We start from the raw sequence: 18,151 nt of genomic DNA on the forward strand, positions 1-18,151 counted from the left end.
CCCGCCGGAGCCGCAAGATGGCGGACACAATGAGGGGGAGCCGCCTCTCCGCGGCCTGACCGCGCCGAGCCCGCCGCCCTCCGCCGCCCCCGCTGCCCCTCACTGCCCCTCACCGTCCCTGACTGCCCCGCCTCGCCCCTACCCGCCGTTCTCACCACCGCCCGGAGCCCCGCCCGGCTGCCCTCAGCGCCGCCGCCCTCGCTCGGTGCGGCCCGGCGGGCGGGATGAAGCTGACGGACAACGTGCTGCGGAGCTTCCGCGTGGCTAAGGTCTTCCGCGAGAACTCGGACAAGATCAACTGCTTCGACTTTAGCCCCAACGGCGAGACCGTCATTTCCAGCAGCGACGATGACTCCATCGTTCTCTATGACTGCCAGGAGGGCAAGTGAGTGGCGGGGCTGGGGCTGCGGCCTTCGGGGTCTGGGGCACGGGGGTGCGAGGGGCCGTGGCGACTGCCCACGGTGGCCTTTGGGGACAAGCTGTGCCCGCAGATCTGGCCGGTGAGCTTCACCTTGAACTTCTCTCCAGTTGTTTTTCAGCGTAGGCTTCTGAGTAGAATCCCAGCGGCAGGGATGGCAGCAGCGTGGGTTTGCCTGGTCTACGGGTGTACTTGTTATCTTCGTAAGCTGGAGATAGTGGTGATAATTTCCTGAGAGTAAGCGAAAGTTCATTTCTGTGAGAACTGAACAGTTGTTAAGCCTAAAGGGTTCAGTCTGGTCACTTTTCCAGGTCTCGGGATTGCTGCAGGTATGGAGCTGAGTTCTCGGGATTCTATGGGCTCAAGTCTCGCTAATTAGTAAAGTGGTTGTTGTGAGCAATGTGCAGATGTGCCGTTTTAATGCCTCATTTGAGTGTAACTTCTTTGCTAAATGTTTTAAGCCAAAAGTTGCAGATGGTGTGGTGTGTATCACTACAACTGTAAAAACCTGATGGTGTTTTCCATAAAATCTAGTTCCTAAGTGGTGTCTTGGATTGCTGCAGACAAACGTGTTCCTCTGTGTTTTGAATAATTTTCTCTAGTTGTGTCCTTATCTGCAAAGCACCTTGTGTGATTTGCCTGTGTCTTCGAACATAGTCTGTTTGGATGTAACCGATCAGGGTGTTGATTGATTTCTGTTACCTAAGGGTAATGAGGGTGTGTTTCTGTTTCTCATTTAACTGTCCAGGTTTATCTTTCTTCTACCATTGATCACATGGTGCTCATCTTGATTTTCAATAAACTCTCAGAAATTTGCAGAGCAGTTGAGATCTGGTGCTCCTGTTCAGCAGATGGAAACCTACACCAAGGGTGTTTGTAGTCTGTGAGAGTTGGAACAATTTGAGCCAAATGGTGTCATTATGTCATTAAAATCTTTCTCTGTACTTTCTCATACTCTGTACAAGTGTGCATTTGTCTACTTTAAACTCCTTCAGGTTCTAAGTTTTACATGAGCGTATTGGTGTAGAGATGTAGTTCTGAGGTTGTTGGTTGTTCTTGGTTTTTTATAAAGTCAGGACTGGAAAGCATCATGTCCACACAGAGCGTGAAAGGAGAAGTGTGTGTATTATAGGACAGGGAATAGAAAGGTCAGGGTAGTGCTGGAGTGAAAAAGAAATGGCTTGGGAGTGTCAAGACAGAGATATGTCAGTGTTGTATATATTTTCTAGTAAACTAGGTATTCCTAACCCTCCTGCTTTTCCAAGCAGGCCAAGACATCATACTTGCTGGGAGGAAAGATTGCCTCCTACATATTCTCTTTATTTGTGGCATACCTATTGTATATTATTTTAGACTTCTGTGTACTTTGATTGCTTTACACATTAAATGAACTCTGACGTGAAAATATTTAATTTTGATTTATGTAAGAACAGGTAACTCTATACATATGGATTGTGCCATGGATCGTATCCCAGATCTTAATTATATACAGTAGTAGCAGGGCTGAGTGATGTTAATGCAGATGGTATTGATTGCTCTTCCCCTTTCAGACTTGTAAAGAATAGTTTGATGGGTTGGGAGGCATTTGGCCCTTTCATTGCTATCTCCATCTAATCCTGATGTGCTTTATAGTCAGGATTTGCTTTAATTAAGTTAAATGTAGATCAGTGGTCCTTTACTGCTGTGCTGCAGGGCAATAAGAGTAGTTTCAAGGTAACTTCTGGGCCAGGATGCAGTTCTCTGGTGATTATAAAATTTTAAAATTATTTGAAAGCTTCTCATACACTGTCAACTGGCTTAAAAGTGTAGCTGTTGTTTTTAGGGGTAGCTAAGGATGCAGGACACACTTGTTCTCCAACCTGGAAAGTTTTACTTTGCACTCAAACTTAATATGAAGATGATATTTCAGGTCCCTGAGTGATCATTGTTGTGGCAGTTTCAGGCTTATAGTTGGTTTATTTTTCCTTGTAAATCACAATTTCAAGAGCCTGTAACTCTCACCTGCTTAGATATAATGTCCAGGAGGAAATGAAATGTCCTGCTTGCTGGGGTTCAGTGTAGGATACCCTACTTCCTCAAATGGCCTGAAAATTAATTCCTTTCCCTGTGTAAAAGTGGGAAAATCTGGTGTGTGTCCTCTGTTGATGAGCAGTTCTGCTGGTAGAATAAAAATGCAACTGTTTGGTTGTACTTAAGGAGTATCCTTACCTAGTTTGCTTTGTTTTGCCACACCAAAATGAGTTGTTGAGCTCTCTGAGAGTGTGCTCAACCCCATCTTGGTGAACTTCAGCTTGTGACAGTGTCAGGACAGTTGAAACAGTGCTGTGTAGCCAAGGGCTGACGGGACAAGATTATCTCCTTATCATGTATTGTTCTGGGCTTAGGCAACTGACATGAGCATCCAGTGATTTTGGTCCTGAGATTCCATTTCTATTTCAAAGTGTGCAAACAACTAAATTGTTACTAAATTTTTAACCCATCCTGCATCACCAAATCCTTCCACTGCAGTCTGGCTCAGAAGCATAAGAGGCTCACTGGAGTCTGCTTGGACTTGAGGAAGGATTGTGAGAACTTTTGTGTGTTGAGATGTACAGCAATCCCTGAGCTTGGGAACAGCCTGGTTGCACATTGGTGACCCTGCAGTGATAGAATGGTGCTCCAGTAAAGGTTTAGCTTGTGTTTTAGTGTTTATCAATTGTGTGCTATTGAAACAAATAAAGTGACAGATCTGGACTCCTGCTTTGCTGTGGTGTTTGCTGGGCACACCCACATACCTGGTTGTGGTGATGTTTTACCCACAGCAGCAGTGATTCAAACCAAGGCATGAATGATATTGTAGTCCTTGCCAGTGTTTTGTTTCATCTTTGTAGCAGATTTGCCTGAGATCTTGTATTTTTCTTTGTCAGTATTGCTTTTTTTGTAGATGGGCTGCATAGATTGACCTTGACTTTGGAATTGTTTTAGTGATTGTGATTTGTTGTTAAAAAGTACTTAGTTTTCTTGTTTGTGTTTAAAATAGTTGACCGGCAATAGGTCTTGTGTGCAGTGACACACTTCTTGGTGTCAGTTTGCATGAACACCTCACCTTCCATAGAACACAGAGCTCTTTTTTCTTCTTTTTGGTAGATGTACTTTTGTCTGTCTGTTGATCTTTATTGTCTCTCTCTGTATGTTAATTTATTCTAAATAGATCTTCTGAGGTTTAAACTTGTAATAGAAAAAGAAAACCCAAACTAGGCATGGGAGAATCTAATACATGTAATATATTTTGAGATTAGGGGTTTTTTCTTGGTTTGTTGTTGGGTTTTATTCACACCAGATTGGTCAACATCATAGCTGAGGTAACTTCAGAAAGCAGTGTGGGGAAGTATATCACACATAATGTTAGAGTGTGTCAAAATTTAAATGAGGTTGTGCATTTTCAGTGTATGGCATATTTAGATCTGAAGAATAATTTTAAAAAGTGCTGGAGTTACTGGGGAAGAATCAGTTGAGATTTGGTCTGTGGTACAAGTGGTGTCTGGCTTTGCTTTATTGCACTTGCTGTGTTGGCTTTCCCTTCATGGGAACTTGTCCCTGGCAAGTTTGTTTGAAGTCAAAGCCCTATGGCCTCTGCTGTTTGAGAATTGATATTCAAGAATAAATGTCTGGTTTTTGTTCTGATATGAAAAGTCTCCAACTTGTGCTCTTGTTTGGGTGTGTCAGGTTGAGGCTAATGAAGAAAGGAAAAAGTCCAGTGTAATATAAATACCTTGTCTGAGGTGTAGTCTGACAGACTTTTCTCTTGGCAGCAGTATTGGTTTCGAGTGCTCCTGCTGTTTGTTTCTGTTCCCATGCTGTTTGTCTTTGGTTGTGTGGGTAGAATATTTTGTGGGCCTGTGTAATAACCAGAGGCATGAGTCTCTGCAATAAAAATTGCTCTCGGAAGAGACAGCATTTCTGGTCCCTGCTCCACTGACCAGCTCTGAAACCTTTGTGCTCCCTCGGCTGGGGATGAAAGGGGAAGGAGGGGTGGTGGAGACCTTGCACTGCTCAAACAGGCACCACTGCTGTGAGATACCCTTATTAGACAGTGGCTTCCAAGCTTACTCTGCAGTTTGAATTTCTGGTACTGCTTACCAGACCCCCAGAAACCCAGTTCCCTAGGTTGTGTTTGCTCTCACTAGTATTTTTTCATTCTGTTGCAAAATGTTAAATTTCTTTCCCTAAGGTTGGATACAAGTATAATTCTGCAATGGTTTGGAAAAGTCCCTTTGTTACTATGTCTGTTAGAGATGACTGGTATATAGATGTGTTTGGGTTAATACCCCATGAACAAGACACCCTGTTCTAAGGTTTGAAGTAACAGAGAACAAAGACAAATTATACTCAATCTAAAATAAGCAGCCGATGAATGGGGAGATTTGAATGGACAAGGGCACAGTAAGGCAGTGCTGCTTGCTTTGCTCATTTTGGTAGCTCCTCCTTTTCTTTTTGCAGTAGACGTCATAGGAAAAGGAATTTTTGGAGGAAATGCATGCATTTAGCAGGTGTTACAGAGACCTCCTCAAGCCTAGGGATAGTTTTGGAGAAACAACAAGATCCTTGTTTGAAAATAAAATATGAAAGTTTTTCTTTCTTTGTATAAAAACATCTGACTTCTTGAAACAATCATGTAATGCCTCAGTGGGGACAGGCCTTGTTGATGTGAGTTTAGTTTTGAGATTTTTGTTGCAGAGAGTGCAATTATTTGTTTTTCCTCCTGACAGACCAAAGAGGACCCTGTACAGTAAGAAGTATGGAGTGGACCTCATCAGATACACACATGCTGCCAACACTGTTGTGTACAGCTCCAACAAAATAGATGGTAAGTGATCCACTGGAGTGGAGCATATTAATCTCCTTACACTGCATGTCTGGATAATTAGAGCTAAAGGTTTGGGAAAAAGTTATAACAGCTCTTTAGTGATGAGAATTCTCTCAGAGGCAGAGGAGGGAATTAATGTCCAACACTCATGCACAGCCTGGTGCTAGTCCCTTGAGCTTCCTTACATGTTCATTCACTGCTGCAGTACCTGAGGGGTTAAACATTGTTAGGGAGATAAAACTCAGGTTCTGCATTGGGCTGTTCAGTTGGCATTGGTGTCAGTGCTGTCATCGGCCTCTGCACACGTGACTGAGGTGGAAGGAGCAGCTGGAGCTCTGTCTGGTGCACACAACTCAGCTGCAGGGGAAGGGAGGGCAGCAGCTTCAGGCAGCTCAACAGATCACCAGCTAAGCCTGGAGGAGGTCACAGAGCTCAGTCTTGGTTTTGTTCATCGTAGTCAATGTCTTAGAATTTCGCAATGACTATGTCTCTTAGCACAGCACTTCACAAGTGGATTTTAACACTCTACAAGTAGACTCATAATTTCTGTAGTAGAGGTTTTGGTTTGGTTTTTCCTTTACACAGATGAAACTTAACAGTAGAGATGCTGGTACCTTCTGATGTGTGCTGGGCTACTAAAGGAATTGCAGAGGCTGTAATTTAGAGCAGATGGAAGTTAAGAGTTAGGAAGTTGGGTTAAACTAGAGCAAGCTGGGCCTGAAACTAGAGGAACAAGGAAGTCTCCACCAAAATTAGATTTAATGGTGTAAAAGGTTTAAAAGTGTCACAGGAAGCACATGCCTTTTTAGTCTGTTTCAGAACCTGCTTATTTTTTAAATTATATTATTACTATGTGTCACATTTTTAATTTGACTGTTATTTAATTTACAATGAGTAATAATTAACAATCTAATGAAGCATTTTAATGCTATTTTGAATAGAGTTTTTGTTTATAAGCACTGGTAAGCCTTAAGACTTAAGTCTTCTGCTGCAGGGTAGCATTATGGTGAACACTTAATTAGAAGAAAAGAAAAAGAGATGATGTGAGAATGTTTGTTGCTGTTACAAATTGTAACCTTAATAAAACCAGTGTGTTCTGTAGGAGTCCAGGTACTCTGTAGTCCCTAATGCATGTGGTCATGGGCAAGGTGCATTGTATTAACCTGTTTTGCTGGTATTGGGAGGGAAAATTACCTCAGGAACATCCTGTAGGAATGCTGGTGCTTGTTTGCAAGCTTTTTTCTGTTGAATGTTTGTTGCTTCCAATCTACTTGTGAAGATTTCCTCAAGACCTCTGGACTTAATTCCTGTTGCCTGATTCCAGGCTGAGGTAGTAGTTTGTACAGTTTGAGGGTCTATGATACCACCCGGTACAGGAGATAACTGTACAGGCCACTGCCTTGCCTGGGACAGAGCACTGCCAGCAGCGAGCATCACAGAGGAGCACAATTGCCCAGTGCTTCCTCTTTAGCCAAGGAGGATGGAATTCTGCATGGATACTTCAAGGATCAGGTAATGACACTTCTTGCAGGAAACTAGCGATGAGTCCTAATAGCAAGTTGGAAGCATGTTGGTTCTATCCAATGTGGGATGTGACACTGGTGTTAGGGTTTTATATTTTGGATAATCACCTCAGATCACTTAGAGCTTTTCAGAACTGCCACCAGTACTACATTTCCTGTTCATTCAGTCAGCTTCAGTTTGCTTCTCAAATACTGGAAGGTGGTTTAGACCTCTGATATCAGCTTGATGAGCAACCTCAGGCAACAATGAGAACTTGATAGTTTTTTCACAGACAGAAACCTTTGCTGAATGAGCCTTTCAAAACATTCTGAACACAGTAGCCCCTCTGACTGTCAAAATGCCCAGTTCATGTTGCATCCTCTTGGCACATGTTCTTCTGAGTCAAAAGTAGAATGTCCTTGACCCTCAGCAGGACTGGTTGTTCCGGCAGTACAGAGTCTGCACATAAACAGTAGCTTCTGTCTTTTAATAATTGTTTCCTCTTAGAAGGATTTCTTTTAATTTTGGGGAGGAAGTCTCAACAGCATGTTCCAGAATTGTGGGCTGCTCTTGGTGTGTTCACCTATACTCAGGATAAAATTGGCACGTGAGAAATGTTGTGTTGCTGCTCTCATCTATTCAATTTATGTTTAAGGGTGCTTGAAGTGCACTAAGCTTTAGAGTACTCTGTCCTCTTCTTAGAGCTTAGTGCAGAGAAAGTGTGAAGTTGTTGATTGTCAGATTAAACAAAAAGAAGAGAGATTTGCTAATTTTTAATGATCTTATCCTGGCTTCAAAGTTATGGTTTTATCTTTAGCTGAGTGCCAGAATTTGTGCATTTCTTGTGTGTAGTGCTTAGTTGGAGATTTGTTCACTGAATGTGTATGTAGGAAAGAGAGGAATACTCATGCTGCAAAGCAATATTAAGTGGTATCAACTCTGTAAATTTGATACTCTCCATTTTGTGAGAGCAATGGAATAAAACCTACTGCTACTTAAATTTTAGCACCTTTGAAATTACCTTGCATAAATCACATGACAGTTATTTTTAAAATGTAACATGACTTCATACTGTTGGAAGTATCTTTTCCTGTTGCCTAGTTTTTAGTTCTGCTTAAGAACTGAGTTGGTTTATGTCTGTTTCTAACTTGATTCTCTTTAGAAGTCTTACTTGAAATTTAATTACCAGACTTAAGCACTGTGGTAAGATTACTATTGCTCTTGGGAGCAAGTTACTGTGTGATCTCTTTCAGATAACCTTGAGCTGGTGGTATAATAAAGCTTATGGTTTGTTTATATTTCAGACACAATCCGATACCTCTCCCTGCATGACAACAAATACATTCGCTATTTCCCGGGGCACACAAAAAGGTGAGATGTGGCTTGGGGGCAGGGCAGGAGAAATTAAAATCAGAATGGTAATGGGCTTGACTTCATTACACTTGGTTCATGCTGCTTTTTTCTTAGTTCAGTTATGGGTTTTTACACAGCTGTTGGGGTGGGTGTTGCTGCATTCACTACTTTGGTTTGTTTCTGATGCATGTGGGTTTCTGTATTGCAGGGTGGTTGCTCTTTCAATGTCTCCAGTGGATGATACTTTTATTTCTGGATCTCTGGATAAAACTATTCGTCTTTGGGATCTCCGCTCTCCAAATTGCCAGGTAGGTTATAAAATTCATGTGCACAATATGTTGAGTTTTCAGTTGGAAGAATAAAAAAATGGATGTGTGTTTGTAACAAACTAAAAATACTGCCAGAAGTGTGTGCTGCTGATTTAGTGTTGACAAATTCCTGAAGGAGCCTGGGTCAGGAATCTTTGCTCTGTGTGTGTGTGTGTGTGTGTGTGTGTGTGTGTGTGTGTGTGTGTCACATTGTGTAACAGCACTTGCTCTCACCTGTGTCTCTGCTGGAGAGGCACTGGGGAGGGCAAGAAATAACACCCACAGCTGATGAAACAAGAGAAGGGCTGGGTGTCATCAGCTTGTTCATCAGGCTGCTACCTTATGCAGAGGGTGTTCTCTCAGAGTTGGCATCTCTCCTGTGTTGAGAATTCATCTTATCTGAGTGTTTGTGTGTCTAAAATTGGTGCCTTGATGCAATTAAATTTGATGAAGAAACTGGTGATCTAAAGTAACACAGCAGCCATATGGTCTGCCACCTCCTTGCATCACCTCTGTTGTTGATCAGAACTGTTTGTGAGCAGGTTTGACTTGATAGCAAGACAGCAAAACTGTTTTTGTTTACTTACTTTTTTGGAATGCTTTACTCTTCTTAGTGGAAACAGGCTTATAAGAGCTGAGAAAAAGACAAGAACTGGCAGCAGTGGCAGGAATGAAAGATTGAAAGTAGAATCTCTACCTTTAGTGGTGCTGAGTTGTTTTGTCCTGGTATCTGGTACACAACGTTGTGCTCTCATATTTCCCCATCTCTCTGACACCGTTTTGCTTATGAGAGAGGGCTTCTTGCTTGTTCCAGATGATGGAACTGTAAATGTAAGAGAAAGAAAAAAGTTACATTTCTTGCCAAACATTTTTATTGTTCTTCAAACCAAGCCTTTTCTTAATTTTTTCTTAATTCTGCTTTTTTTTTTTTTTTGGAGTATGACTTTAAGTCCAGTGTGTAGGTTTCCCTTGGGATGAATCTCCCATCTCCAAGTTGCTGCAGATGAGTCAGGGTTGTAAGTGCAGTAGCCGTTCTGTGACTTATGCTAGTGCCTGAACTTGTAAAAATGGTAAAACTGGGACTTGTAACTGGATGCTGCATCCATCCACGTTTGGGAAACAGGTTTAGGAAGTTGTTACTTGTAGTTTTTGGTTGGTCCGTGAGATGGCAGCCATACTGCCTGGAAATATTCCCAGGAAACCAGAGCTAGCCCACTCACCAGGGCCCTGAGTATTGGCTGAGCTCTCTGCCTCACCTTCAGAGACCACAGGGAAAACTGATCTATGAGGGAAACAAGAGAAGTAGTAAAATCTCTAGATTTACCTAAAGAGGAATGCAGAAAGAAATAAAAATGCAGAAACTTGTTAAATGTGTTACAGATTTAATCAAAGATGTGTTCTTGTTTATATGCAGTTCATGGAAATGTTTGACTAACATGCACAGACCGGTAGTCAGGATACAGAAGATTACATATTTTGTTGACTTTTAACAAACTTCCTCAAGTGTTTTCTATGATGTGATTTAAGGAAAAGGTAACATTAAAAATAAGCACTGGTAGTAACCTATCAATTTTAATGTGTGTGAAAATGCCATTCACTTTTGTTAAAATTTTAGGAGTTTAATAGTAATAAAAATTAGGACTATAAGAGACAATAAAAAGCAAAGAATTATGGATGTCTGGGTGCCTGGCACTCTGCCTCAAAGCACACCTTCCTAACAAAGGATTACCCCTTAAAAGCAATAGCCTATTGCATATTCACATATCTCATACTTGATTCAAACATTCCTTTCAAACTAGGGTGTTTCTGCTTAATTTTGGCTTCCCTCCCCCATCTTGTAAATCAGTCTTCTTGGTTCCTCGAAGTCTGAGCTTTCCTGATAAGGAGGCAATAATTCTTCTCTTGGGATCTTGGTGTCTGTTGCTGTTATCTCTATCCAGATAGGACAATGTGAAGAATTTCTTGATTATCTTTTCCATTCCTTGAGCTAGTTACAAAAAGTATCTTACATCACATCGTTTCTATTTTAATATTATGCTATAGCCTAAGAACTGTATTTACCACACTATTTAAAAGATATTAATACAGCACTACTTAAAAGAGATTAATACAGCATAACTGTCCAACATAACACACAGAGCATTCATTTTAATGTTTGTGAGGAGCCAATATTATAATGTGTATCTATAACATATGTAAGGTCTATTGCCTTCCAGCAGGTATGAGGTTTCATTAAACAGGCATGTAAAGCTCAGCAGGGATATTCCCTTGCTTTCAAAGTACCTTTTTTTCCCTCTTGTGCAGCCATAAGTGGTGGAGCATTGCTGTTGATCCCAGCAGCAGTGTTTTGTGGTGCTGCTTGGAGTGGTTATTAACACAGCCATATGAGCCTCCCTTCTCTGGAGACTTTAGGAGTGCATGACACCTTGAAGGAGTTTTTGATTTGTTTTGGTGTAAACTTTGTCACTGAAGCAAATTGGAAGCCCTATATGATGACCTAAAGTTGAGAAAGCTGAGTTCTGAACCTTTGTAAAACCTCAGTATTTACAATTGAAATTAATTTGTTCCACCCCTAGTGTGCTGTCCTGCTCACAGTGGGCTCAAAGGGAGGTGGCAGAAATGTAAGCATCAGTCTTGCAAAATAATTCTGGCTATTTCTATTTCTAGGGTTTAATGCATCTCCAAGGGAAGCCAGTGTGTTCTTTTGACCCAGAAGGGTTGATTTTTGCTGCTGGAGTCAATTCTGAAATGGTGAAGCTTTATGATCTCCGTTCTTTTGACAAGGTGAGGTACCTGACTTCCCTTTTTACAGCTTTTATCTTGCAGGAAGTAATCTAAACTCAGTGCTCAGAGGCTGGATTTGTGTACTCAAGCTTACTGTCTGGGTGCCTCCTTGGCATCCAGAGAGTTCTCAGTAAGCACACATCTCATGGACAGAGATACAAATCCTAAGGTGCACTCTTAACACATGTTAAAGTGCTAACTCTTGAACCAAACTGCAGTTCAGGCTCTTTGCTGTGCGGTTTTGGCCTTTCTTTCCTTGCTGCTTATTCTGGAAGAATGCTGGCAAAGATTGAGCAAGGACTGTCAGAGAGGATGGAAATTTCAAAGGAAACTGTACTGGTGTGGTCAGCTGAACTGAGTAAACACTGAGCAGAGTTTAGGTCTATGGTTCTCAAAACTCAGATGACAATTACACTGGCTCAAATTCTTTCTCTAACTTCATTTAGCAGCCTTGTTTGAAAACTTGTTCGTACCTTAATTTAATTTGTGCTGTTGATTGTGGTAGAGTATGAAACTGTTGGATTGAAATAACCTATTGCACTCTTTTTTTGTTTTGGAAACTAGATTCATATATTGAAACTTACACATGTAAGAGACATATTTGTATTGATACTGTCTTTTGGTATCTTAGGGCTAAGGATTTTCTTTTAAAAAATCTGAGCTGTTTTCCTGCACTAAGGTTAAAGCAGATTCTTGTTAACAGCTATATGAACAAACAGTGTTCCTCACATTTCCCATTTTCTGTCTGCAGGGGCCATTTGCTACGTTTAAGATGCAGTATGACCGAACGTGTGAGTGGACAGGCCTGAAGTTCAGCAATGATGGGAAACTCATCCTCATCTCCACCAATGGCGGCTTCATTCGGCTCATTGATGCCTTCAAAGGAGCTGTCTTGCACACATTTGGGGTGAGCCTGCTGCCTCTGGTACTTGCTGGAAAACCTGGTGTTAGTTTGGGGAGCAGGTGCCCTTCGGTTGTGAGATTGCTGTGGACACACTCTCTACTACATATTCTCCTGTTTTGTGCCATAGGGTTATAACAATAGTAAGGCTGTCACGCTGGAGGCATCATTCACACCAGACTCTCAGTTCATCATGATAGGTAAGATAATTCTTGGCAAGAATTTCAGTGCTCTGAAATTAGCCGTGTTATTTAGGGCTAAAGCTGTGTCTGTTGGGAAACAGAATGTATTTAAATAATACAATGCAGCTGTATGCTTTCTTTGCATTGACAGTGTTCTGTTTTGTTAGATTGCTCAGTGTTCTCTAGACTGAAATGTAAAAAAGCCTGCAAGAAGTCTTTTCTTCTTTTCCTATATATAAATGATGTTCCAAAATAGCTAGGAAACCAGGAAACTTTTGTAGTGTGGGAAAACTGGTCACACAGTTTGCTAGTGATCTCCCTGTGGCTAAGACACCCTCGTGCTGCCTAACAGCATTTTGTGGCTGTGTTGTGGCCATCCCCTGGTGACCAAAGCACATGTTTGTGCTTGGGAGACTGGTCTTGTAGCTTGGTGCATTTCTTCTCACTGGTGATGTTCTGGGGCAGCCGCAGTTTGTTCATGTGGCTCTTGTAAACCCCCATGTCTGTGGAACAAGTTCTTAACCCTTAATCGAAGCTGTAGGCATCAGTCTGGTGGCTTCTGGTGTATGATTCCCCTGGCCCTCTGCAAGACAGACTCCTGAGGGAAGCAGGTGGCAAAAATCAGCCTCAAACTCCTGTACAGCCTGGTGCTGTACCTTGGGCACCCCACAGTGAGCACTTCAGTCACCTGCTGCCCAACAGGAACCTTTGGACACAAGTCAGATAAATCTGTATGGTGATGGCCCATCCTAGAACTTTATATTTTCTTCTTATTTCTGTGGCTGATGTATCAACTATGTTTAACCTTGTGGAAATTTGATATCCAGATCCTCATTTTTCCTGCATGAGTGATGGTCTTGGCAAAACTCCCTTTCTTTTGTTCTGGCTGAGAACTTCCTGATTGCAGAGAAGTGGGCTGGGGTTTTTGTTTAGTTTGTCTCTGGAGAGCACTTTATTGCACATATTTACCTTCCTGTTGTGCTCTTCCAAATTAAAACAGTAGTCGAAGTTCCAAACTACTTATTCCTTTTCAGTTTTTACATATGTTAAAGTTGCAACTTGTTCTTCTCAATTTTTTTCCTGAAAGGCTACAGACATAAATACAGAAGGAAAAGAAAATGCTTTGCATTTTTATTAGGAATCCTGTTTAAAATGAGTCTAAAGCAGAACTGAATTAAAAAACTCTCAGTTCTCAGCCTCAGAATTTGAAAAATGTAATTTTAAAGTGGAAAAACTTGTTCCATTATAGTAATATGGAGAGTTGATATCTCCAGGGGAGCTTCTGATATTTGGCTTCGTTCATTGAAATCTGGTTCCCTTCCATGGTGAGAGCTTTGGCTTGATTCTATGCCCACAGAGTGAGACATTTACCTGTGTCTGAACTGAGAACTTGTGTGAACAATGACTCTTTCCCCAGCACTTGGCCTCTGCACATTGGCCATGGTCTCTCCTCCACAGCTGGAGGTGTCAGGTCTCCTTTCCTACTGGGTGACAGTAGTTAACATTTTTGCCTGAATCATGTTGCCCTGTTGCGTAGTTGAGTCTCTGCAGTGCAAAGATACAAACCTGCCATTTGGATACAGGTGTTTCAACTCAGTGATGTTTTGTACCTGCCCTTGTGGCAGTTGAAGAACTCTAAAGGTTGTATTACGAAGTTGAGACCTGCCTGTTCCTAAAGTTCTGACAGAAAAAAATGTTCTTCCTTTCATCTGCTGACATCTCCAGTGCATCTTGCATACCTTGTTTTCCACTCCTACCTTCAGGTTCAGAGGATGGGAAGATTCATGTTTGGAATGGAGAAAGTGGGATGAAAGTGGCTGTCCTAGATGGAAAACACACAGGTCCTATAACCTGTCTGCAGTTCAATCCAAAATTCATGACTTTCGCTAGTGCATGTTCCAATATGGTAAGGAAATGGGCTTTAAGTTCCTCTGAGCGCCATGAGGTGCTGACCCTTCCAGAGATGAATCTGAGAAGGCTCAGTGCCTCTCATGTGTGCTTGCAGAAGGTGGCAGCTCCTACAGGATGCTGTAGGAGAGATGTGTTCTGCTATGAACAGATGTTTTCTTTCCTCCTCTGCAGGCCTTCTGGTTGCCGACTATTGACGACTAATTCGTGCGCTGCGGCCGCTGTGGGAGGGCGCCATACTGCTAACAGCAGCACGTCATTGCAAGCATAGTTCTGGAATTGCCTACGTCTCCTAGACTGTGTTCCTGTTCCTGCATATTTTCCTTGTCTTACCTTTATCTACAGCATTCCGTTGTGAGGACTGCTCCTCTTGGCCTCCTGGCATGCTCAAGAAGCAGTATGCTACAAGTTCTTACCTTCCATGCCCAGCAGACTTTAGCCTAAGATGGAACTGACACAGTGTCATTTCTTAGAGCCCTGAAGTCTGTTTTATCTACAAAATGTTTGTGGCATTTTTTAAAGCTGTAATTATGTGTTTTCCTGCTGTAAATGCACAAGGCTATTGATGTTCCAATGTGGAGCGTGCAGTTCCTTTCCATAAGTGCATGTTTTTAACGTCTGGGATCTCTGGTTTCACTGCAGTCCACAGATGCAAATACTTCTGTGCCAAATGTGAACACTGACAGTTTTCAATGACAGATGCTGGATTCTCTTGCAGTGGAACATGCACCAGAAGTGTGGGTAGCTGTGAGTGTACCTCATACATCTTGTCATCCTTTTTTTTTTTGGCAATTTAGTGTGCAACTGCACAGGTTTCATCCACTGTCAGAGATTGCCAAAGCGTCCCTGCTGTTTGCTGTGTCAACATCCTGGAGGTGCAGACAGCACTGCTGAGGTCCAGCCAGTGTCCTGAGCAATAAAGGAGTCTGTCGTCAGAAGATGGAGAAACCACACTGAGACTGAAAGCACAGTCTGCCTGTGTATCTTCCTTATGTACCATCTTGGCTGATCTTACTTGTAAATATCATGGGGTGGGTGGGCAGTGGGAATGGGCCATATTTTTTTACTTTTAGATATAAAAGAATATGATGTGGGCCAGTAATGTGAGGTGTCTAGGCTGTTTACTTTCACCCATGCAGTTTTCTGCCCCCTGGTTTGTAAATAAGCTCCATGAAATTCATCCCACAGCAGGCTTAGACTGGTATCCCTTTGTTGTTTGGTAAAATTGATTTGGGTAGTCCATCTCACAGTTTGGCACTGGTCTGCAGGTTTTTGGTGATAGCTCCAAAAGAGCCATCCTTTGTCAGATGGTGTCTTCAGAAATGAATTTTAAAAATCTTAGGCAGGACTGTGCTGACTCTGCGTTGCTGTGACCCTGCTCCAAGGAATGCCCCTGCAAAGTGATGGGGAGGGACATGCTCTCCTGCCTCAGGGGCTTGTAGCACTGAAAAGCTGGCTGGCTGGTCTTCAAGCCCAGTTCCAGGGTTTTTTTTCCCTGAAATGCTGCTTCAATGGAATGCATTCACCAGCAAGCTGGGACAGGCCTGGCAAAAAAGTAGTGTTCACGATATTCTTGCCTTTCCAAACACATTTGGGGTTGTGCTTGGGAAGTCTGTTCTTTCCCTTGCCCAGTCACATGTGCTTCTCTGCTCATAAATATGAAAAGCTGGCAAGGTGACAAGACAGTAACAGGCATGTTCTCTCTGCTCTCCAGGGCCACTCCATACTGGCAAGCCATGCTGGAGCGTTTTCCTTAGGTCAGTTTCCTGATGTTCCCCTGTTGCAGCAAAGTTCATCTCAGCTGTATACGGTTCACATCATGACTCCCTGGAAAAGTAAATGCCTTGTAGAACAGCTGCTTCTGTTTTGCTTTTTCTTGCGTATTTTTTGTCCCCTCCCAGTCCTTGTCCACAGAAAGGTGCTGTGCTATGAGCTGGGGACAGGCACTGAGCATTTCTGCGCTGCTGGTTTGGTTCAGGTTGCAGCGCTTGGCTGTGGCAGTGCAGGACCCCTGCCCACACGGGGCAGGCTCACACCTTGGTGCTCCATCTGTGCTGTGGTTGTGGCTCTGCTGCTGCTTCCACATGGGGCATTTCTAAACCACAGGTCTGCAGTGTGAGTTTGCCATCCTCCAGCAGAGTGATGGATGCTTTCCCTCTGCCGCACAGGCCTGCTGCTGGAGATGCAGATGAGAGGTTCATGCCACCCCTCTTCTGTGCTGTCCCACCGTTGCCTATAAATAAAACTACCCCGTGCAAAGGGAGGTGGTTTTCTCGGGGCTCAGTCACTTTAACTCAGCAGTGTTGCATTTCAGGCTGTTTGGTGCTATTTTACCTTCATTGGTATTTGCAGTGCTTTATAAAATACAGATATTTGGGGTTTGTAGTGTGTTTTAACAGTCAAACTTCAGCGTCCAGTAGTAAGTTATCTTTGAGGTTTTTCACGTCTTTTGCCTGAGGAAGTGAACAGATAGCCTCTGGCCATATTCCTTGTTATGTCTGACAGAGAAGCATTTGCAAGTCTTTTATTCTATAAAAGCTCTTTGTTAATGTAGTTTTGAGCGCTTGTCTGGAGGTTGTTGTTCAGCTCTCTTCTGCTTGCAGTGTTGTAAAACATGGCGTGTTGTGGCATGGAATGTTGAAGGAAAAGGGAACCAGAGGAGTGGTTTAGGAGGATACACACACAAGCACATCAGTGGCTTTCTGGAGTGAAGAGGGATGTTCAGGCTCATGCAGTAGTTCTCCATTCAGGGTGACAGCTGAGTGTCTTCCCAGGGCCCACTGCCGCCCACAGAGGCAGAGATGTCTCTGTTGAAGTAGCATGGAGTGCTTTCCATCTGGCTTTAAAAGAGGGGAATGTGCCAAGTGTTGTCAGGGAACATGAGGATTGTGTGTTTCAGACAGTTGGACAGGAAAGGTGAATCAAGCTTTTAGCTTTCAGCTTCTGTGTGCTTCTCTAGGAGTCCCAGGGCTGCAGTTCCTGTGTTCTTTAGGGCTGCCAGCTAATGAGAAACAGATCTGATGAAAAACAGCCTTCCCAGGTCGGACAGTGGCCAAGCAGCAAACAGCATTCCCCCTCCAAATCTGACATGTAAATCCTCCCCATGTTCTTTGGGATGAATTAAAGACCTTTCTTCAGAACAAGGGGGAAATGAGACTCAAGAGCCCACCTCTAAGTCAGCAGTGTGGGGGCTAAGCACATCTGCCTGGGCTGTAGGAGATTTCAGGTGTAATTATCTAAGTCAGTCTTGAAAGATTTTACTACTTTATTGAAGCTCTCAGGTCCTGGATTTGTGCCCCAGTCCCTTTGTGCTTTGGAGGGTGCAGGAGCGATTGAGTGACAAATTTGGAAGCAGCAGGGTATCTTTTTCCAATGCCTCTTGGCTATTTTAGCACTTTAAGAGACTTCACCTTGGTTTTGGGTCAGGGGCAGGAACCTGGTGAGCCTTTCACAAACTGGTCTCTGTGGTCGTGAGCTGCTCTAGGCAGTTGGACTCCTCAGTGGTATCTGCCAGTGAGTGTAAATACGTAAAGTCAAATTATGTTTTGTCACAAAATACTACCTATGTGGAGAATTCAATGTTGTGGCTGTGACCAATAAATATTTTGTAGAGAGACCAATTGAGTGCTGTAAATTCTGCGTTTGTCCAGTGTGATACAACTTGCTGGTTTCTTAGAGGGGGAATGTTAAACTCATCCACTTTTTAAAATCTGCCTTTGTTTTGGAGAGTCAGAAATTATGTAGTGGAAATTCTGGTTCTTTGAAGTTACCCCTCCATAAATTGCCCATTTTAAGAGGGGTTTTTTGCCTATGAATGTATCAGGATAGGGAAGCCTTGTGATAGCTACTTATGGAGCTGTGGTGCTCTAGGTAAAGAGGTGTTCACAGCAGCCTGTGGTCTGGATGGAAGTGCTGAGCTCTTTCTCAGCAAGGTGAGAAAATAACTTC

General features: G+C 42.8%; 1 protein-coding gene across 1 annotated transcript; it reads left to right on the plus strand.

Annotated features, from left to right (window-relative positions):
- The first annotated feature begins 78 nt into the window (after window positions 1-78).
- WDR82 (WD repeat domain 82) lies at window positions 79-17,819 on the plus strand. Its single transcript, XM_009099536.4, has 9 exons — window positions 79-385; window positions 5,167-5,264; window positions 8,072-8,138; window positions 8,329-8,428; window positions 11,096-11,212; window positions 11,964-12,119; window positions 12,244-12,313; window positions 14,059-14,201; window positions 14,378-17,819. Exons 1-9 carry the CDS (start codon window positions 225-227, stop codon window positions 14,405-14,407), a joined length of 942 nt encoding a protein of 313 aa, XP_009097784.2. The 5' UTR covers window positions 79-224; the 3' UTR covers window positions 14,408-17,819.
- The last annotated feature ends 332 nt before the right edge of the window (window positions 17,820-18,151 follow it).

The sequence above is a fragment of the Serinus canaria genome, chromosome 12, assembly GCF_022539315.1.
Source record: "Serinus canaria isolate serCan28SL12 chromosome 12, serCan2020, whole genome shotgun sequence".
Lineage (NCBI taxonomy): Eukaryota > Metazoa > Chordata > Aves > Passeriformes > Fringillidae > Serinus > Serinus canaria.

What these genes read in the sequence shown, in the direction of transcription:
- WDR82 (XM_009099536.4), top strand. Translation starts at nt 225, where the DNA reads ATGAAGCTGACGGACAACGTGCTGCGGAGCTTCCGCGTGGCTAAGGTC. An exon ending in TATGACTGCCAGGAGGGCAA is followed by an intron (nt 386 to 5,166) that starts GTGAGTGGCGGG and finishes TCCTCCTGACAG; the next exon opens with ACCAAAGAGGACCCTGTACA. An exon ending in CTCTCAGTTCATCATGATAG is followed by an intron (nt 12,314 to 14,058) that starts GTAAGATAATTC and finishes TCCTACCTTCAG; the next exon opens with GTTCAGAGGATGGGAAGATT.